Here is a 14,905-nt window from a genome sequence, read left to right on the forward strand (position 1 = left end):
TGCATTCGGCGTGATTTAACACCGGTCTCTCCCCCCCTTCCCTGCCTCCCCAACACCCGTCCCCCCCGCCCCCGCCCCCACCTCCCCAACACCCGTCCCCCCCGCCCCCCCCGCCTCCCCACTGCAGAGACGGGCCGCCGAGAACCTTCGAATAAATCACCAGTATCAGGTAATGACGATCTCCGATTGGATCGGAGCGCGGGATAAATCCGCGCGATCAGATGACGACGTCGCTGATTTAAGAGAGATTCAAATAGCAGATCAGACGCAATCGGGACAGCGATTCACTCTGGTGTGAAATAAATCAGCACAATTTGACACTATCCGTGATGGAAACAGAATAAATGATAAACAGTTTGATTCGCATTCAGAGCTGCGCAGTCTTCCCCTGTGCATCAGTACTGTGTAGATATTCACATTTAAATGCAATTGAATAGGAAAATGTTGATTTATGCCACCGCTATTGCCGTTAGCGTCTTCCTGGTGCCGTTGGGTTTCAGTGTAAATTCTGTCTGGGACTGGGGGTGCCCAACACAAGCCGATCTGTTTCAGGGTTTTCCTGCCAAACTTCTGCTGATGAGGATTTAATTGGCCTATTCATTTATGAAATAATAAATTTAATTATTCAATAATTTATTTAAATTAATGGGCCCCACATCATTTTTAATACAGTCACGAATTCCAGCTGCAGAATGCTCATATATTCTTGGCGGGGGCAAAAAATGATTTTGCTGCGGTCCGGTGTAAGAATGAATCAGCTCTGGTGTACGCTGCTGTTTAGGAGATTAAGCCAGAAAAATTGGTTGGAAGTAAAACCAGAACACACCAGCCCTGCAGGAACTGGAGTTGTCCACCCTCATTCCTATGAAGTAGATAAGACTATATGTCAGAGGTTTCAAACTTAAGTCCTGGAGGGCTGCAGTCTCTGCTGGGTTTCTGTTCAATCAGCAGGTGTTTGGTGCTTGGTGTGCAGACTCCGTAGCCAATCAGTGACTTCAATAAAAAAAAACCAGCAGACACAGCTGCCCTCTAGGATTTCGGTTGGAGGTCCCTGATATATATTGTTTAGATACTGTTTTTATTGTGTTAATATAGACTCTCTTGTATTGCTCAAAATAATTACAGCAAAGATTGGGTTTGCTGTTGTCATGGTTTCACCACCTTTGCAGGAGGTGCTGAGAAATTTGGTCAAGAGGTACGTGGCTGCAATGATCCGGGACGCAAAGACAGAAGAGGGGCTGACCGAGGAGAACTTCAAGGTAACGCTGTCCTGTGCGTGCCCAAAATGTCCATCATTCTCCAAATAAAATAAGCCGTCTGTACGTGTTTAACGACTGGCCAATCAGCCGAACGCAACCGAAGGCTCCCGTGTCCGAGGTCACGTCTCATCGACCCTTTCATTGGCTCGTCGAAGAACGGACAGAAGTAAGCCGCAGTCCCCAACTCAACCTTAATTTATCAGGAGATTGGCTGAATCTGAAGTCTATCTACAAACAGGAGTATTACCAGAGGTTTTGGGGTCCATGGAAAAATCTCACAAAGGGCCCCACCATCCCTACAATTACAGCACAATTTTTTGAGGGTCCCTGTTAGTCAGGACCCTTGAAATTTCCCCCCCCCCCCCCTCCCATGTAGCACCCCTGCCTACAAACATCTTTATGTACAGTAAGTACACAGTTGTATAAGGTTGAGAGCATAGCATCCCAGCAAAACAGGTACAAGGAAGCAGAAAAACTGCATTTCGTGAGGTTTTTTTTTTTTCGTCGTTTTTGATGGTTTTGATTTTTACGCAGCTCTGAAATCACGGCGATTTTAACGCGTCTCCAAACACTGAATGGCCACAGGCTGTGTTTGTGGCTCTTGCTTTCTGTGCAAGTCAATCCTGTGGGGAAATAAGGGGCCTTCTCCAGGGGCCTTCTCGCTCGCTAGCTCAAAACAACGGAAACGTCGCTAACGCGCCGAGCTGTTCCGCGGAGCGTCTGAACTCTGAGAGACTGACCTAATCAATTATTTAACAGCTTATGATACAGGTTTTTTTTTTTTTTAAAAGCGCAGTTTGAGAAGAAGCCGTTTCAGAGCCACCGGAGACAAGATGGCTTGCCCTGCGTTAGCATTACATTGCATTACATTACGTTTATTTAGCAGACGCTTTTATCCAAAGCGACGTACAGAAGTGCATGTCATGGTCATTGGAACAACTACAAAACACACAGGTTAGAAAAGGTACAGTACTCATTTCATACAGCTATTTATAGCCAAGAATATAGTTCAGCTCACGCAGTGAACATTATTCTGTGCTGTGCCTGTGGGTCTTTTTAAAGGGGGTCTGGTGTGTGCCTCTGTCCTTTCTAAAGGGGGTCTGGTGTGTGCCTCTGTCCTTTCTAAAGCGGGTCTGGTGTGTGCGCTCTGTCCTTTCTAAAGGGGGGTCTGGTGTGTGTGATTTGTCCTTTCTTTCAGGAACTGAAGCAGGACATCTCCAGCTTCCGCTACGAGGTCATGGGGATGATGAGGGGGACGAAGCCCAGCCTGCAGGCGGGGAAGGCGATCGCGGGAGCCTCGAGCCTGGCCTACCCCGACCGGCCGCTCAAGTACTCGCCGGCGCCCCCTGCCGAGCAGCCGAGCAAGGGCAAGCTGAACCTCTTCAGCGTCACCACCGCCCTGCTCCAGCAGAGCTCCGCCTCCTCCAAGCCTGAGGCCTTCAACGGGCTGGCCAACGGGTCGGCGGCGCTCCTGCCCGGCCCCCAGGCCCCGCCCCCCAGGGACAGGCCGCAGCTCCAGAGGAAGGACTTCCCCAAGGACATCTCCGACTTCGGGCTCTTCCAGAAGCGGCGCAAGGGCGGCGCCGCCGCCGTCGCCGCCGCCGCCGTCGCCGGGGGCCCCAACCCCAACCGGATCTACTCCGTGTCCGAGGAGGTGGGCGAGGCCGAGGCGGGGGAAGGGGAGGAGCCGGCGGGGCCGTCGGCCAATCAGGAGGGGCAGGGGGTGGGGCAGACTGGGTGTCGGGAGGAAGAGGAGGGGAATAAGGAGGAAGTAGAGAAAGACAGTCACCCACAGGAGGAAATGGCCGATGGGGATGCTTGTACGTCCCCGTCAGGAGAAAAGTAGCTCCGTGGGTTTAGAACGAAATAAAACGGACCGCAGTTTGAACACGAGAGACCGATGGACACAGTGGGAATACGCTCATGGTCTTCAGAGGACTGTCCTTCTGACCGCGGTCAGCTGGCATTTGAATGGATTATTTTCCACAAGGCATTCATAATTAATACGTTTGAGTGGATACGTTCCGTGAAGCATTTGAATGGATACATTCTGTGAAGCTTTATGAATGGACACATTCCACGAAGGTGCTTGAATGGATACACCCTGTGAAGCACTGAAATGGAAACATTCCGGAAGGAATTTGAATGGATAGATTCTGTGAAGCATTTGAATGTAAACATTCCGGAAAGGCATTCGGAATGGATACATTCTGTGAAGGAGTTTTTAACGGACACATTCCGTGAAGCATTGAAATGTAAACATTCCAGATGGCATTTGGAACGAAGGTGTCCCAAGATCCTGGGGGGGGGGGGGATACATTTCTCCGGCAGGATTCGTAGAATTTACGGGGGGGGGGTGGGAATCTTTCACAGACTCAGGGAAGCGTGCGGCACATCAGATCTCAACGGACCGAACAGGGTTCCCAGAACTTCCCAACCCGGACACGGCGGGGCCCTGCGTTTGGGGACTCTGGGCGTGTCTCGACGGCGTTACCGTCGTCAGACTCCACCGCCCCTCTCTCTGGCCGGACGGCTGAGAGAGAGGCCTCCGGACCGGAGGCGCGGGTCCGGCAGGGGTGTGCGGTTTTTGTTTTTCCGGATGCGAGCGTTTTTTCCCCCTGTACCTTGTGTGTTTCGATCTCTCGGCTTGCACCTCGCAAACGTAGAAGCAATAGTGCTGTGACCTGTAGACGCTGCGCTCTGCCTTACACACGGATTCTGTTCACGCTCTTTGCACTAGATCAGTGCTAATCGCTCTCGCCCTCGAGGAGCCACAGGGGCGCTGTGATTGGCTTTCGCTCTCATCTTTAATTCAGCGGTGGTGCGATTCCGACCAAGGACGTCGGGCAAGGCCAAGTTACCTTCAATCGGCTGCTTTAATCGCTGCGGTTGGCGTTGGGGGAGAAAAACACTCGCATGCCATTGGAAACCTGCATACTATGTGGCTCTCCAGGGGTAACAGTGAATACCACTGCACTAAATTATTATCGATGTATATGACAAGGTTTTTGATGGTTTTTATGCAAAGTTTCTTTCATGGTTTTTTCTATGCAAGACCTTCAATTCCCAAAATGCCATTTTGAACCTCCTTCAATCATTATTGCCAGGAAATCGAATCATCCAGAACTCAGCTTTTTCACCTTTCATTATGACATCACACTTTTCAGCTTTCATTACGACATCACACCGTTTCAGCTTTCATTATGACATCACACTGTTTCAGCTTCCATTATGACATCACTGTTTCAGCTTTATGACATCATCTCTCATCTCTTTTTATAAGTTCATTAACCTGTATACTTGTTTTCAAGAAAGTATTATGTTCATTGCATAGTGGAAACCCATAAGTCAGTTATTTTGAAGTAAATCGTTATTTTATTGTAGAACCATACATGTGATCATTTCAACATGAGCTGTGTACCTAATGATGCGAAATAAGAAAATATCACATTCACAAAAATAACAGAAACATAACATTCAGCTTCATTGATTATGTAGCATTGAGTCACCCCTGAAGAGTTTGAACAAACCAGAAATTCTGTGGAGAAAATGAACTGTTTCATAATATTAAGTTTGACGAAACAATGTGTTATATACAGAATGACTGAATAAATATAATTATTTATTATACTGTCTTTACTTGGTGTTCTAAGACCACACATCCTCTCTTTTACTCTCTCTCTCTTTCTCTCTCTCTTACACACACGCACACACTCATACACACGCGCATAGAACTCATTCTAAACACTGAATTCCAGAACCTGAGGCGGTATTGGAGTGTGAAGAGGCTGTCCTGCTTTGGTTCATGTTGTTATGCACGGCAGCAAGGTCTATTACACAAATGCCTTTAACTGAGTTCACCGTCTTCATTTAAATAGATTCTTGTCTTTTTTTGTAAAGATTGCCTTTGGGGCATCCGGCACTGGCCAGTGCTGTTTTGGCATCCGAAAAATAAAACTGGATCAAAGTGGTGTCCTTCGGGGGTGATGAACACCACCAAGGGGACTCAGACTCTAAAAATCAATATTTCTTAGAAAAAAAATTATATCTTCATCATGTGATTGGCCCCAGAAAAACAATGACCACTGTGTGGTTAGGATATTTGGTGAAGCGTTTACTCCATTTTACCCTCTCAGAACATTTATTGTTTATTCCCACTTTACTGCAGCATCTAATTTCCATCCAAAGACATTTGGAGTATCATTTCTTTGGCCGGGTTTAACTCAATTGTTTCATCTCTTTCAACAACCCTCAATTAATTTTTTTCTTTTTTTTTTAAACCTTGGAGAGTAAGGAACAAGGGAAATGGTGTGTGGGTTTTTTGTTCTTGTGTTAGAAAAAAAAAAAAAACATTATTTACAATGCTGTTAGAATTCATAGAAAAGCAGCATTTCTCGCGTATTTGAGCCATGTTTGTCTGGCAGCCTTTTTCTCCTCGTCGCCAGTAATAGTTTCGGCTCTCCGTGCATCTCGAAGGAAGCCTTTTAAAATTAACGGTCGTACCCTTTGGTGTCAGAGAATGCGCACGCAGCCTGTGCCTCATCTTGGAGACAGCATGGGTTCCACTGAGTGTGAACCCAGCGAATCTCACACGAATGTACCCTGTTCTTCTCTGCTGTGCAGTTTTGGGGTATAGCATGGAAATCATCAGAGCCTCAGAAATGAGATTCAAAACTATCTGTCTCTCAATTTCTTTCTCTCCCTCTCTCTCTCGGTCTCTCTCAATCTCCTGCTTGCTCTCAATCTCTCTCTCTCTCTCTCTCTCTCTCTGTCAATTTCTCCCTCTCCCTCGGCCTCTCTCTCTCTCTCTCTCTGTCAATTTTCAATTTCAATTTGTTTCATTGGCAGGACAACTATAGTCATATTGCCAAAGCAACACACAGAACATACAGGACTATGGAAACCACATATCTCTCTCAATCTCTCGCTGTCAATCTCTCCCTATCTCTCTCTCTCCCTATCTCCCTCGCTCACACTCTCTCTCTCTCTCTCTGTCTCTCCCCCTCTCTCTCTCTCTCTCTCTCTCCCTCCCCATCTGCCTGTCCTTCTGTTTCTCAAGTTGATAGGCGCATCTCTGGCAGCCGCTCTCTCCGGGATACCGGGACACTGCAGTCGCCCCGCGGCCCGTGTGTGTGGGCGATCATCGCCGCCTTGGCGCTGGCCGCCATTGTTTCCCGCCGTCTCCGAGACAGCGACGGGGCACGCGGTGTTCCGTTAAACCTCCCGGTGAGCAGACTGCTCCCAGAAACCCTCTGTTGTGGACTCAAGTGGAGGAAGTTGGTATTATGATTAAACCAAATGGAGACGGGAATTGGGGAAGGGGGGGGGGGGGGGGGGGGGGAGGGGGGGTCGGGTTATCTCCTCTCATCCCCGCCAGGGATTTATGCAACTCGCCGCATGCGATGTCTATCTGTGCCATAAAACATCTGCCATCGCTTATGTGAGGCAGATTTTGGGGAAAAAGGCCTTTGTTATGTAACACCGCTGCAAACTATCCGCGTTGTGCTAATCAGATGGAGTTTTTTATTTGTTGATTTATTTATTTATTTGCTCGTTATGGGCCTGCAGTCCAGTCAGTTTCGGAATCCTTTGCTCTAGGGCTGGATGCTTCGCCTCATTTGCGTCAGCTGTTTAATTGCCGAATTCGATTGTTTAATTATCTGGATGTTTACGCACACCAAAGCCCCCTGTCCCCCGACGCAACGAGTCTTCTGATTAACAACGTTTACGTTTATTAGGAGCAGATGTAGCTTGACTTCCAGTGCAAGTTTCTCCTCCTTGGCTAAATAAACACCTCGAGTGGAGATGATTGGGTTATTTTGGCAGTGGGCGCTTGGAGGAGATCTCAACACAGGCTGTGTGAGTGTTTGCGTAATTTCGAAAGAACTGAGAGGGCAAATTACCGCACTGTCACGGCTCGCCAACGTGCGCGTGCCCCCCTCAAAGCCCTCTGCCAGACGGGACGTCCCGAGCACCGATGCATTGTGGGCCGTCGATTCGCGGCTCCCAAAATAAGCCGTTCAGAACGGGGCCGTTTCACGCCGAATCAAAATGACCTGTAAACCCAGAGGGATTCTGGGTAGGCCTGCGTCGTTTGTCATTGTCATTTTTTGTTTTTTTTCAGGTCTCGGTGTTATGCCTTCCCCGTGACATGGCAGTCTTGAATTTTTCCCATCGCTTTGATTTATTTATTCTTGGATGCGGCCGCTGCCCAATTGGGCTGTGCTGTCTGAGTTCGTTCCGAGGAAAATTACCCCGGGCGTCTGTCCCGTTCCGTCGTCCCGGGGGCCAGTGATTCGGCTGTCCGCTGGGACGAGATCGGACCCGGGCAGTACGCCGCGGGCACGCCGTCTGCCAGCCAGACTGAAGGCCTTTGCGCAACAAGGCCGTTGTCATGTCAATTTCCTCTGTTTTCGTGCTGTTTATTCGCCTTGGGCCGGGCGTGCGAAAGCTTCTTAACCCGGTAGCGCTGCACCCCGCGACTTTTCCGACGCTACAATGGCTCGGCTTACAAATCAGCGGTGGATGTGCAGGCCTGGAAATGTGTGATGGGGCTTCAAACGAATCCATCCGACGACGAACGGAAACGCACAGCGCCCGAGCTCAGTTCTGATGTATTATTACGGGTTTTTGAAGATTTAGGCTAAATCCTAATTTCAGAAAGTGCGATAAGGCAAACCCCTGGAAGAAAGAACTTGTTTTCATGTTTTTGATGTTTTTCCATCTTGCTCCTTGCTTTTTTTCCCCCTGATCTCTCCACACGTGTTAGTTAAACAGCCTGGCTGAGCGATACGCCGAGCCCGTCACTGTCCATTCGAGAAGAGTTGTACGGAGCCCGTGAGCAGGAATGAGTGTGGCTTTGAACAGCCAGGGGAAAAGCCTGGCTGTCATGTCGCCTGCTTGTGTTTAGAAGACCTGCTTGTGGAAACGAGGCGGCTGTCAGACGAGCAGATGCTTCTCCTCGGCGTCTGCGCGTCAGCTGTCGGCAGGAAGTGGCAGTTTGCGAATGAAAGGCATTAGTCCGGCGCTGAATGATTTTGCCGCGCGAGATCTGATTTCTCCATCATCCCCAATAGATTTCGCTGTCATTTCACACAGGATCCGTGGAAGTCTGCACAAAACTTTTTTTCTCCCCCACTCTCTTAAAGGTGTACTGTTCAAAAGGAAATGGGACTGAGAAACGAGCAGTGGTGATCACGCTGCCTCCAGTTTCTGCCTCTTCCATCGACGCCGACGGGTAATTTTAAAACTCAACCGTCTTTCCTGACGACTGCGGTCCTTCTCCGTCTCGGCCACTAGAGGGCGCAATGCACACAGTGTTCAGTCTGCTGTCATGTTACGCTAATGTGCAGTCACTCCACACCTTGTGCTCACCCCCCTCTCTGTTTATCAGAAACGTGCTTTGCGGTCAGAAAGGATGAGATAAACACAAACTAGTTTCTGCAGAGCCTCTTCCTTTCAAGTTCAACTGCTTCCATCTGTCCCTGATTTGTACTGTACTGTAATTCTAACAGGAGCGTTGATCCATCTGTTACCTCAAACAGACTCAAACAACTTCTTTCAAGTTTTTGCGGAGCCCGTGAGATTTTATGGTAACAACGTGGATGCCCCAAAAAATGATAAAATAATCACATAATTATGCCAAATAGATTTATAACATAAGTGTGTGACGGGTACCTCAAGCAACAGAAAACTATATTTGGTGACTTTTCCTACACTGGGGCAAAAAGTGATTCACCCCATCTGTGTTTTGAATATATATATATATATATAAAAATATATATATATATATAATTTTTCTTTTTTTTAAATGATGGAATATAGCCACACGGTATCTTCTTACACTGAAGAAGAATAAAAAGTTTGTCAATCTTTTCAGGTAAAAATTATCCCTACATGCTAATTATGCTAATTACAACCCCTAGATTTAAAAAAAAATCACCTGTTGATGAAATATACACTCAGTAGCACGCTTTACCAGACAAAAACACTGTGTTTAAAAAAAAGACTCTGGACTCTCCAGGGGGTGTGGCAGGCCCTTTGGGATGGGGGGGGGGGAGGGCGATGGGGGTGGGGGTGGAGGTCATTGTCCCAGGAGCGGGGGGGGGGGGGGGCGGTGGTATAGAGTGCAGGTTTATTTTTTTTGTGTGTTTTGCCCTCCTCCTCCCACTGCGGGACAGTCTGGTGGTATATAAGCTCCTGCTCCCTCTCCCCGCCTCCCATTTCTCCCTAATTTGCTGCTCCCCGACCCCGCTAGGGCCATCCCGGCATGAAGCTCCCGTCTCTGGCAGCCCTGGCGCTGCTGCTGGCGCTGTCCTCCCTGGACCGAGCCGACTCCTCCGCCTACGACAAGATCGTCACCCACAGCCGCATCCGGGCGAAGAACGAGGGGTAAGGGGACGGACCGGGGCACAGCTCCAGCTCCAAAATATCTGGATATATATATTTTGTTTAATTATCATTTTTTGGCCTCGTTTATTTTAATTCACGTTCATGTGGTTGAATTATTATGGTGCCGTGAAAAGTAAAAATGGGATCACGTGCGTTTAAAATGAGCAGGATTCACGGAACGTTTTTAATTATAAAGTGACACACGTGCATTAATTTTATGTCCTAGCTGTTTGGGCTGTATTTTATGGACTGACTTAGACTTCATAAGTTATGTTGTTAATTTGTTGCCCTCTAAAATAAATTGTGATCTGATCAACTCTCAGGAAGGATTTCATTCATGCAGATTGGCAATTTGAATACAAAGTTTTCTGTACTGCACAAATGTGTTTGTTGTTTAAATATGTGGTAAAGAATGCTTTGATTTATGATGATGATGTAACCCATGCCTGTATGAAACATAACAATGAGAAAATGGAATGCTGAGGAATTAATTTGCCAAAGATTTATTGTTAATGGAAGAAAATATATTTTCTCTGTGAACAGTAATTGTGGGGATTATGAAACAAAATTTCTTAAGGAGTTGAGCATTATTGAAAATTTTATAAACATAAACAGAAGTTTTGAAAAACCCTTTAATTGTGGAACTATGAAAAACGGTTCATCATAGCATGAGAGCAGATCTAATTAATGATCTCTCGTTCAGGGAGCTGTGATTTATCAGGACAACACAAGCCTTACCGCTGGAAAAAATGCTGAGCAATTTAAAACTCATTACACTGGTTCCGTTTTGGCTAACGTCTCTCTCCCTCTCTCTCTGTGCCCCCCCCTCCCCCCCCATGCCCCCCTCCCTCAGGCCCAATGTTTGCGCTCTCCAGCAGGTCATGGGGACCAAGAAGAAGTATTTCAGCACTTGCCGAAACTGGTACCAGGGGGCCATCTGCGGCAAGAAGGCGTAAGTTCGCCGCTCGTTACCGTCTGCGCTGAGCGAGCAAGCTCTCGCAGGGGCGCACCTGGTCGCCCGAGGTCAAAGGTCACCGGCGCCTAATGAGGCACGGGCCGAACCCTCCGGGCGCCCGGGGCTCACCTGGACACGCGGTCTCACCTGAGCGTGAGGGATGACCTCATTCTGACAGACGAGAGGGACGCTGTTCCCCCCGGTGGGGAGTCGCCTGTTTGGGCTGACTTCGCTTTTTCTTCTTTTTTTTGATCCCTGGTATGACAGTGTCCAGACCCCCGATGATGTCATCCACAGTTCCCGTTTCGGGTTTCCCACGTTCCCTCAGTGGGCCCTCTGTGCGGACCGGGCGCCGTACCCCCGGCGCGCCTCGTTTTAACCGCCGCTTGTCGTCATGGCAACGGAGCTCACGCGTGACGGTTCGCAGGGACGCTGTGGAGCGTACAGTGCCTTCCTCGTGTAGCGTTGGCAGAGGCGGATGCCAGCAGCTACCTGAGGCCTGTGGCCCTGTTCCGAGAGAGGGAAGGTGATTGGCTGGTAGAGGGGAGACAGGCAATTGGCTGGGAACTGGGAGACACGTGATCGGCTGGTAGTGGCGAGACAGATGATTGGCTGGGCGAGGGGAGACATGATATTGTTGGTAGAGGGGAGAAAGGTGATTGGCTGGGAAAGGAGAGTCAGATGATTGTCTGGGAGATGGGAGACACATGATCGGCTGGTAGTGGGGAGACAGGTGATTGGCTGGGTGAGGGAAGGCATGTTATTGTTGGTATAAGAGGGGAAGGTGATTGGCTGGAAAAGGAGAGTCAGGTGTTGGCAGCGAGTGTGAGAGTCGTTTGAGACAGGGCTCATGATTTCCTCTGTCTGTCAGGAAAGTGTGGGATGTATGAATTGGCTCTGAGCAGGGAGAGAAACCCCACCTTTCTCTCTCCTTCTTGAGAAAGAAATGTGTGTTCGCTTACATGTCGTCCAATCCCAGTCAAACAAACCAGTGGAAATGAACGAGAGAAAAATGTTTTTTTTTTTAGTCTGGTAGGAACTGTGGCTGGCTCTCCACAGGAACCGTGTGCAGCTGTTCTGTAAGGTTTGGGGCTCGCGGCTGCTTGGTCCTTAAAGCTCTCGGTTTATGCTGAGCTTTTACTGCTTAAAGTGCTTTTATGTTTCAGACCGCGCCTCCCTGTTCAGAAAAAAACCCACCTTGGGCTTGCGGTTAATTTGCCTTTCACCACCGCTATAGAAAGAGCGCTTTCCTTAAACGCCATCAAAACCCCTTAAACTCTGCACGGCAAATTATGCGAGTTTTCGGTGTCTCTTAGCAACGTGCTTGCACGCGGGGCCAGGCCTGAGGTTCCTCGCTGTAGGGGTGGCTCCGCTCATTTCCCGATTAATTACTACGAGGGATCAATTATTAAAATGAATGTGCTACGTGCGCTGAACCCCTGTCGTGTCACAGAGGCCGGCTGGTCGTGCACCCCTCCCTGATTGGCTGTAGGAACGGTGATGAGGGCTGCTCTGATGGGATTGAGGGTACGGTGGGGAGGGGGGAGGGGGGGGGGGTCAGCGTGTGAGCGGGACGGGCTCTCCCAAATCGCGTTTCCTGCAGGGGTGTCTGGGATTCGGCAGGACTTTCCGGCTCCCCTGACAGGAGGGGAGTAGATATGCCCCAGCGCAGGGGTGGGAATTAGGCCTTTGGAAAGAAACTCTGTTCCCCTTTATCACTGTAAGGCACTGTGCCTGGAAACTGTGACTGGAAGGTGCTTCAGCTGCACCCCACCCTGCTGTGCCCCCCCCCCCCGTAACTTTCCTTAATGTTTCAGAGAACGGGGGGTGGGGGGGTACAGTGGCAGTGAACCCTGTCCCCGCTGAGCCTCCCTCTCCACATTGGGGATGGGGGTAGTACCCTCCAAGGCCCCAAAACAACTTTCATGTCATCACTTTATTACTTGAGCGATTCCCCCCCCCTCCCCAAGCACCCCCACTTCTCACTCTACATGCTTCGGTGACAGGCCACTTTCCGGAGGGTTCCCTCTTGTTGTTGCCGAGGAGCATGCAGACCCTCTTTCCAGGGCCCCGCTGCAGGGGCAGGGTCTCTCTGTGGAGGCACTCTACAGGCCCCGCCCCCCTCCCCCCTGCCCCGCCCTGGAGGACCCCCTGTTTGGGAGGAAAAGGGTGACTCAGTCCTTCCTTTCCCTCCCATCCCACGCCCCCCCCGACAGTGTCACAGTACGTGTGGTGTGTGCTCTTCATTCCCCTCCCTTCCTGCCTCAACAAAAGCCAGAGAGCCAGAGAGGTGTTAAATGAGTTACACTGCTGAGGTGTTACATGTTACACTGCTGAGGTGTTAAATGAGTTACACTACTGAGGTGTTAAATGAGTTACACTGCTGAGGGGTTAAATGAGTTACACTGCTGAGGGGTTAAATGGGTTACTTTGCAGAGGTGTTAAATCGCCAGTGCTTCTGTAGTGTTTAGTAGGTCACACGGCTTAGATGTCCAATCAGTTCCGGTGTCAGGGTGTTAAGTCTCTTTGTATTGCGTTAGTTACACTGCTGAGGTGTGAAATCAGCTGCACAGCCAGGTGGTCAAATTGGTTTCGCTACACTTTGTCCCACGGATGCCGGTGACTAAACACTGTGTGAAAATGTTGTGTGTAGTGTGCAGGTTTTTTTTTAAAGGAAAGCAGCCAGTCCCCCCTCACCCCACCCCACCTCACCCCCTTTCATATTCTTTATTTTGTTCAGACGGGGACAGTAGCGAGTGTTACAGATAGAGATTTGACAGCACAGATTGTTACTGATCGAGAGGGGATCTTACATATGAGCGGGAAATCGAACCCGAAGCCGCACGGGGGTGGAGGGGGGGGTGGGGGGGGATCGTATATGGATTAAGCATCAACTGCCCCACAGGCCGCACCACAAACCCTGCTGAAACGCAGACATTTCTAAAATTGGATATCTTCAGAAAAAATGAACATCGCAGCGTCCATTAATTATTCCTGTCAGTGAAAGGCATTAGTCAGGCTCTGTCACAGTGGGTCACGTTTATGTGGTTAAGACGGATGTTTTTTTCTTCTTCTCGCAGTTCCGTGATACAGCGCATTATCCGAGCGGTGTTCGCAGTTTGAAGGTTGTGCGGATTGGCTTCCCCAGGTTTTTAGGATGTGAAATGTGTCCTCCGTGGCCACAAACTGTTTTTTATAATGAAAAGGCAAACAATTTTGCGGAGATTAAATTTCTTTCCAAGGCTCGTGTGAGTAGGCCCACTGCCCACGAGCTAGCAGTTGCACTTAAATTACCGCTTTGGACAATTTTTAGATGAAGTAGTGTAGTCGGTCCTCCTGCCTGCCACACCGGCGGGCTGGGTTCGTGTCCCAGCCCCAAAAACCCCAGCCGCTGGGGATGCGCAAGCCAGGGCATTCCTAGTGCCGGTCCCAAGCCCGGATAAATGGGAGGGTTGCGTCAGGAAGGGCATCCGGCGTAAAGACATATGCCAAATCAAAAACATGCGGATCAGGATGATGCGCTGTGGCGACCCCAAACGGGAACAGCCGAAAGAAGGAAAGAAAAAATAAAAAAGTGTAGTCAATCCTTCCAGTCTGTCTGTTTGAATACATCTCAGCTTAAAAAGGCAGCATTGGTATCAGAGATATGAGATGTGTTAGATATCTCTTAAATCACATATGTCATGTTGCAGTCAGTATGCTGTATAATGTAATAACTTTTTTAATCTCAGTGAGTGCTCATTAAGCTGACACTAATACTGATAGGTGACCCGGTAATTCTGGTTGTGGAAGGCTAAAGTAGAGAGGTAGGGGATGTGGATAATTATTATAAATTAGCCCACAATATCACGTAGCAGTCTGAGCATTCATTAAGTTACCGTTTTGGTAGAGAGAGGCCAGAGGAATCGGGACTTTTGGACGTCTGTAATGAATGAGTTCACTAAGCCTCCACAATGCAGATAACTCAGCTCCAGCACCCGGGGAGCGTTAACACATCGGAGCTTCAGCTCGGCGTGAGCTTACGTTGGACGGGGGTCTGTTCTTTCAGTTCCTCTGTTTTCCATCTCAGTGGTGTGTGTGTGTGTGTGTGTGTGTGTGTGTCCTGCGATGAGCTGGTGAACTGTCCAGGGTGTACTCCTGCCTATCGACCAATGCATGCTGGGATAGGCTCCAGCACCTCCTGCGACCCTGCCCAGAAATTAGCAGGTATAGATAATGGATGGATGGATGGATGGATGCTTTCTACCTCCAAGGCCATACACATGTTTATGTACAAGAGCCGTACGGCCTCTTAACCCAT

The 14,905-nt window shown here is 49.1% G+C and overlaps 2 protein-coding genes across 9 annotated transcripts in view; both read left to right on the top strand.

Moving 5' to 3' along the window:
* trpc4a (transient receptor potential cation channel, subfamily C, member 4a) overlaps nucleotides 1-3,580 on the top strand; it is a 30,377-nt gene extending 26,797 nt beyond the window's left edge. For 6 of the 7 annotated variants that reach the window (XM_035432409.1, XM_035432408.1, XM_035432412.1 and 3 more), the window contains 3 exons: nucleotides 128-169; nucleotides 1,170-1,259; nucleotides 2,458-3,580. In XM_035432409.1, the coding sequence (XP_035288300.1) occupies nucleotides 128-169; nucleotides 1,170-1,259; nucleotides 2,458-3,105 (780 nt within the window). In that variant the 3' untranslated portion in view covers nucleotides 3,106-3,580. The remainder of the gene's footprint in view (nucleotides 1-127; nucleotides 170-1,169; nucleotides 1,260-2,457) is intronic. The other variant, XM_035432414.1, reaches the window with a different exon arrangement.
* Nucleotides 3,581-9,456: 5,876 nt separating this feature from the next.
* LOC118236444 (periostin-like) overlaps nucleotides 9,457-14,905 on the top strand; it is a 30,870-nt gene continuing 25,421 nt past the window's right edge. Inside the window, exons 1-2 of one of the 2 annotated variants that reach the window (XM_035434830.1) lie at nucleotides 9,457-9,650; nucleotides 10,504-10,602. In XM_035434830.1, coding sequence (XP_035290721.1) covers nucleotides 9,529-9,650; nucleotides 10,504-10,602 — 221 coding nt within the window. In that variant the 5' untranslated portion in view covers nucleotides 9,457-9,528. The remainder of the gene's footprint in view (nucleotides 9,651-10,503; nucleotides 10,603-14,905) is intronic. The other variant, XM_035434831.1, reaches the window with a different exon arrangement.

Source organism: Anguilla anguilla, chromosome 9 (genome assembly GCF_013347855.1).
Source record: "Anguilla anguilla isolate fAngAng1 chromosome 9, fAngAng1.pri, whole genome shotgun sequence".
Classification (NCBI taxonomy): Eukaryota; Metazoa; Chordata; class Actinopteri; order Anguilliformes; family Anguillidae; genus Anguilla; species Anguilla anguilla.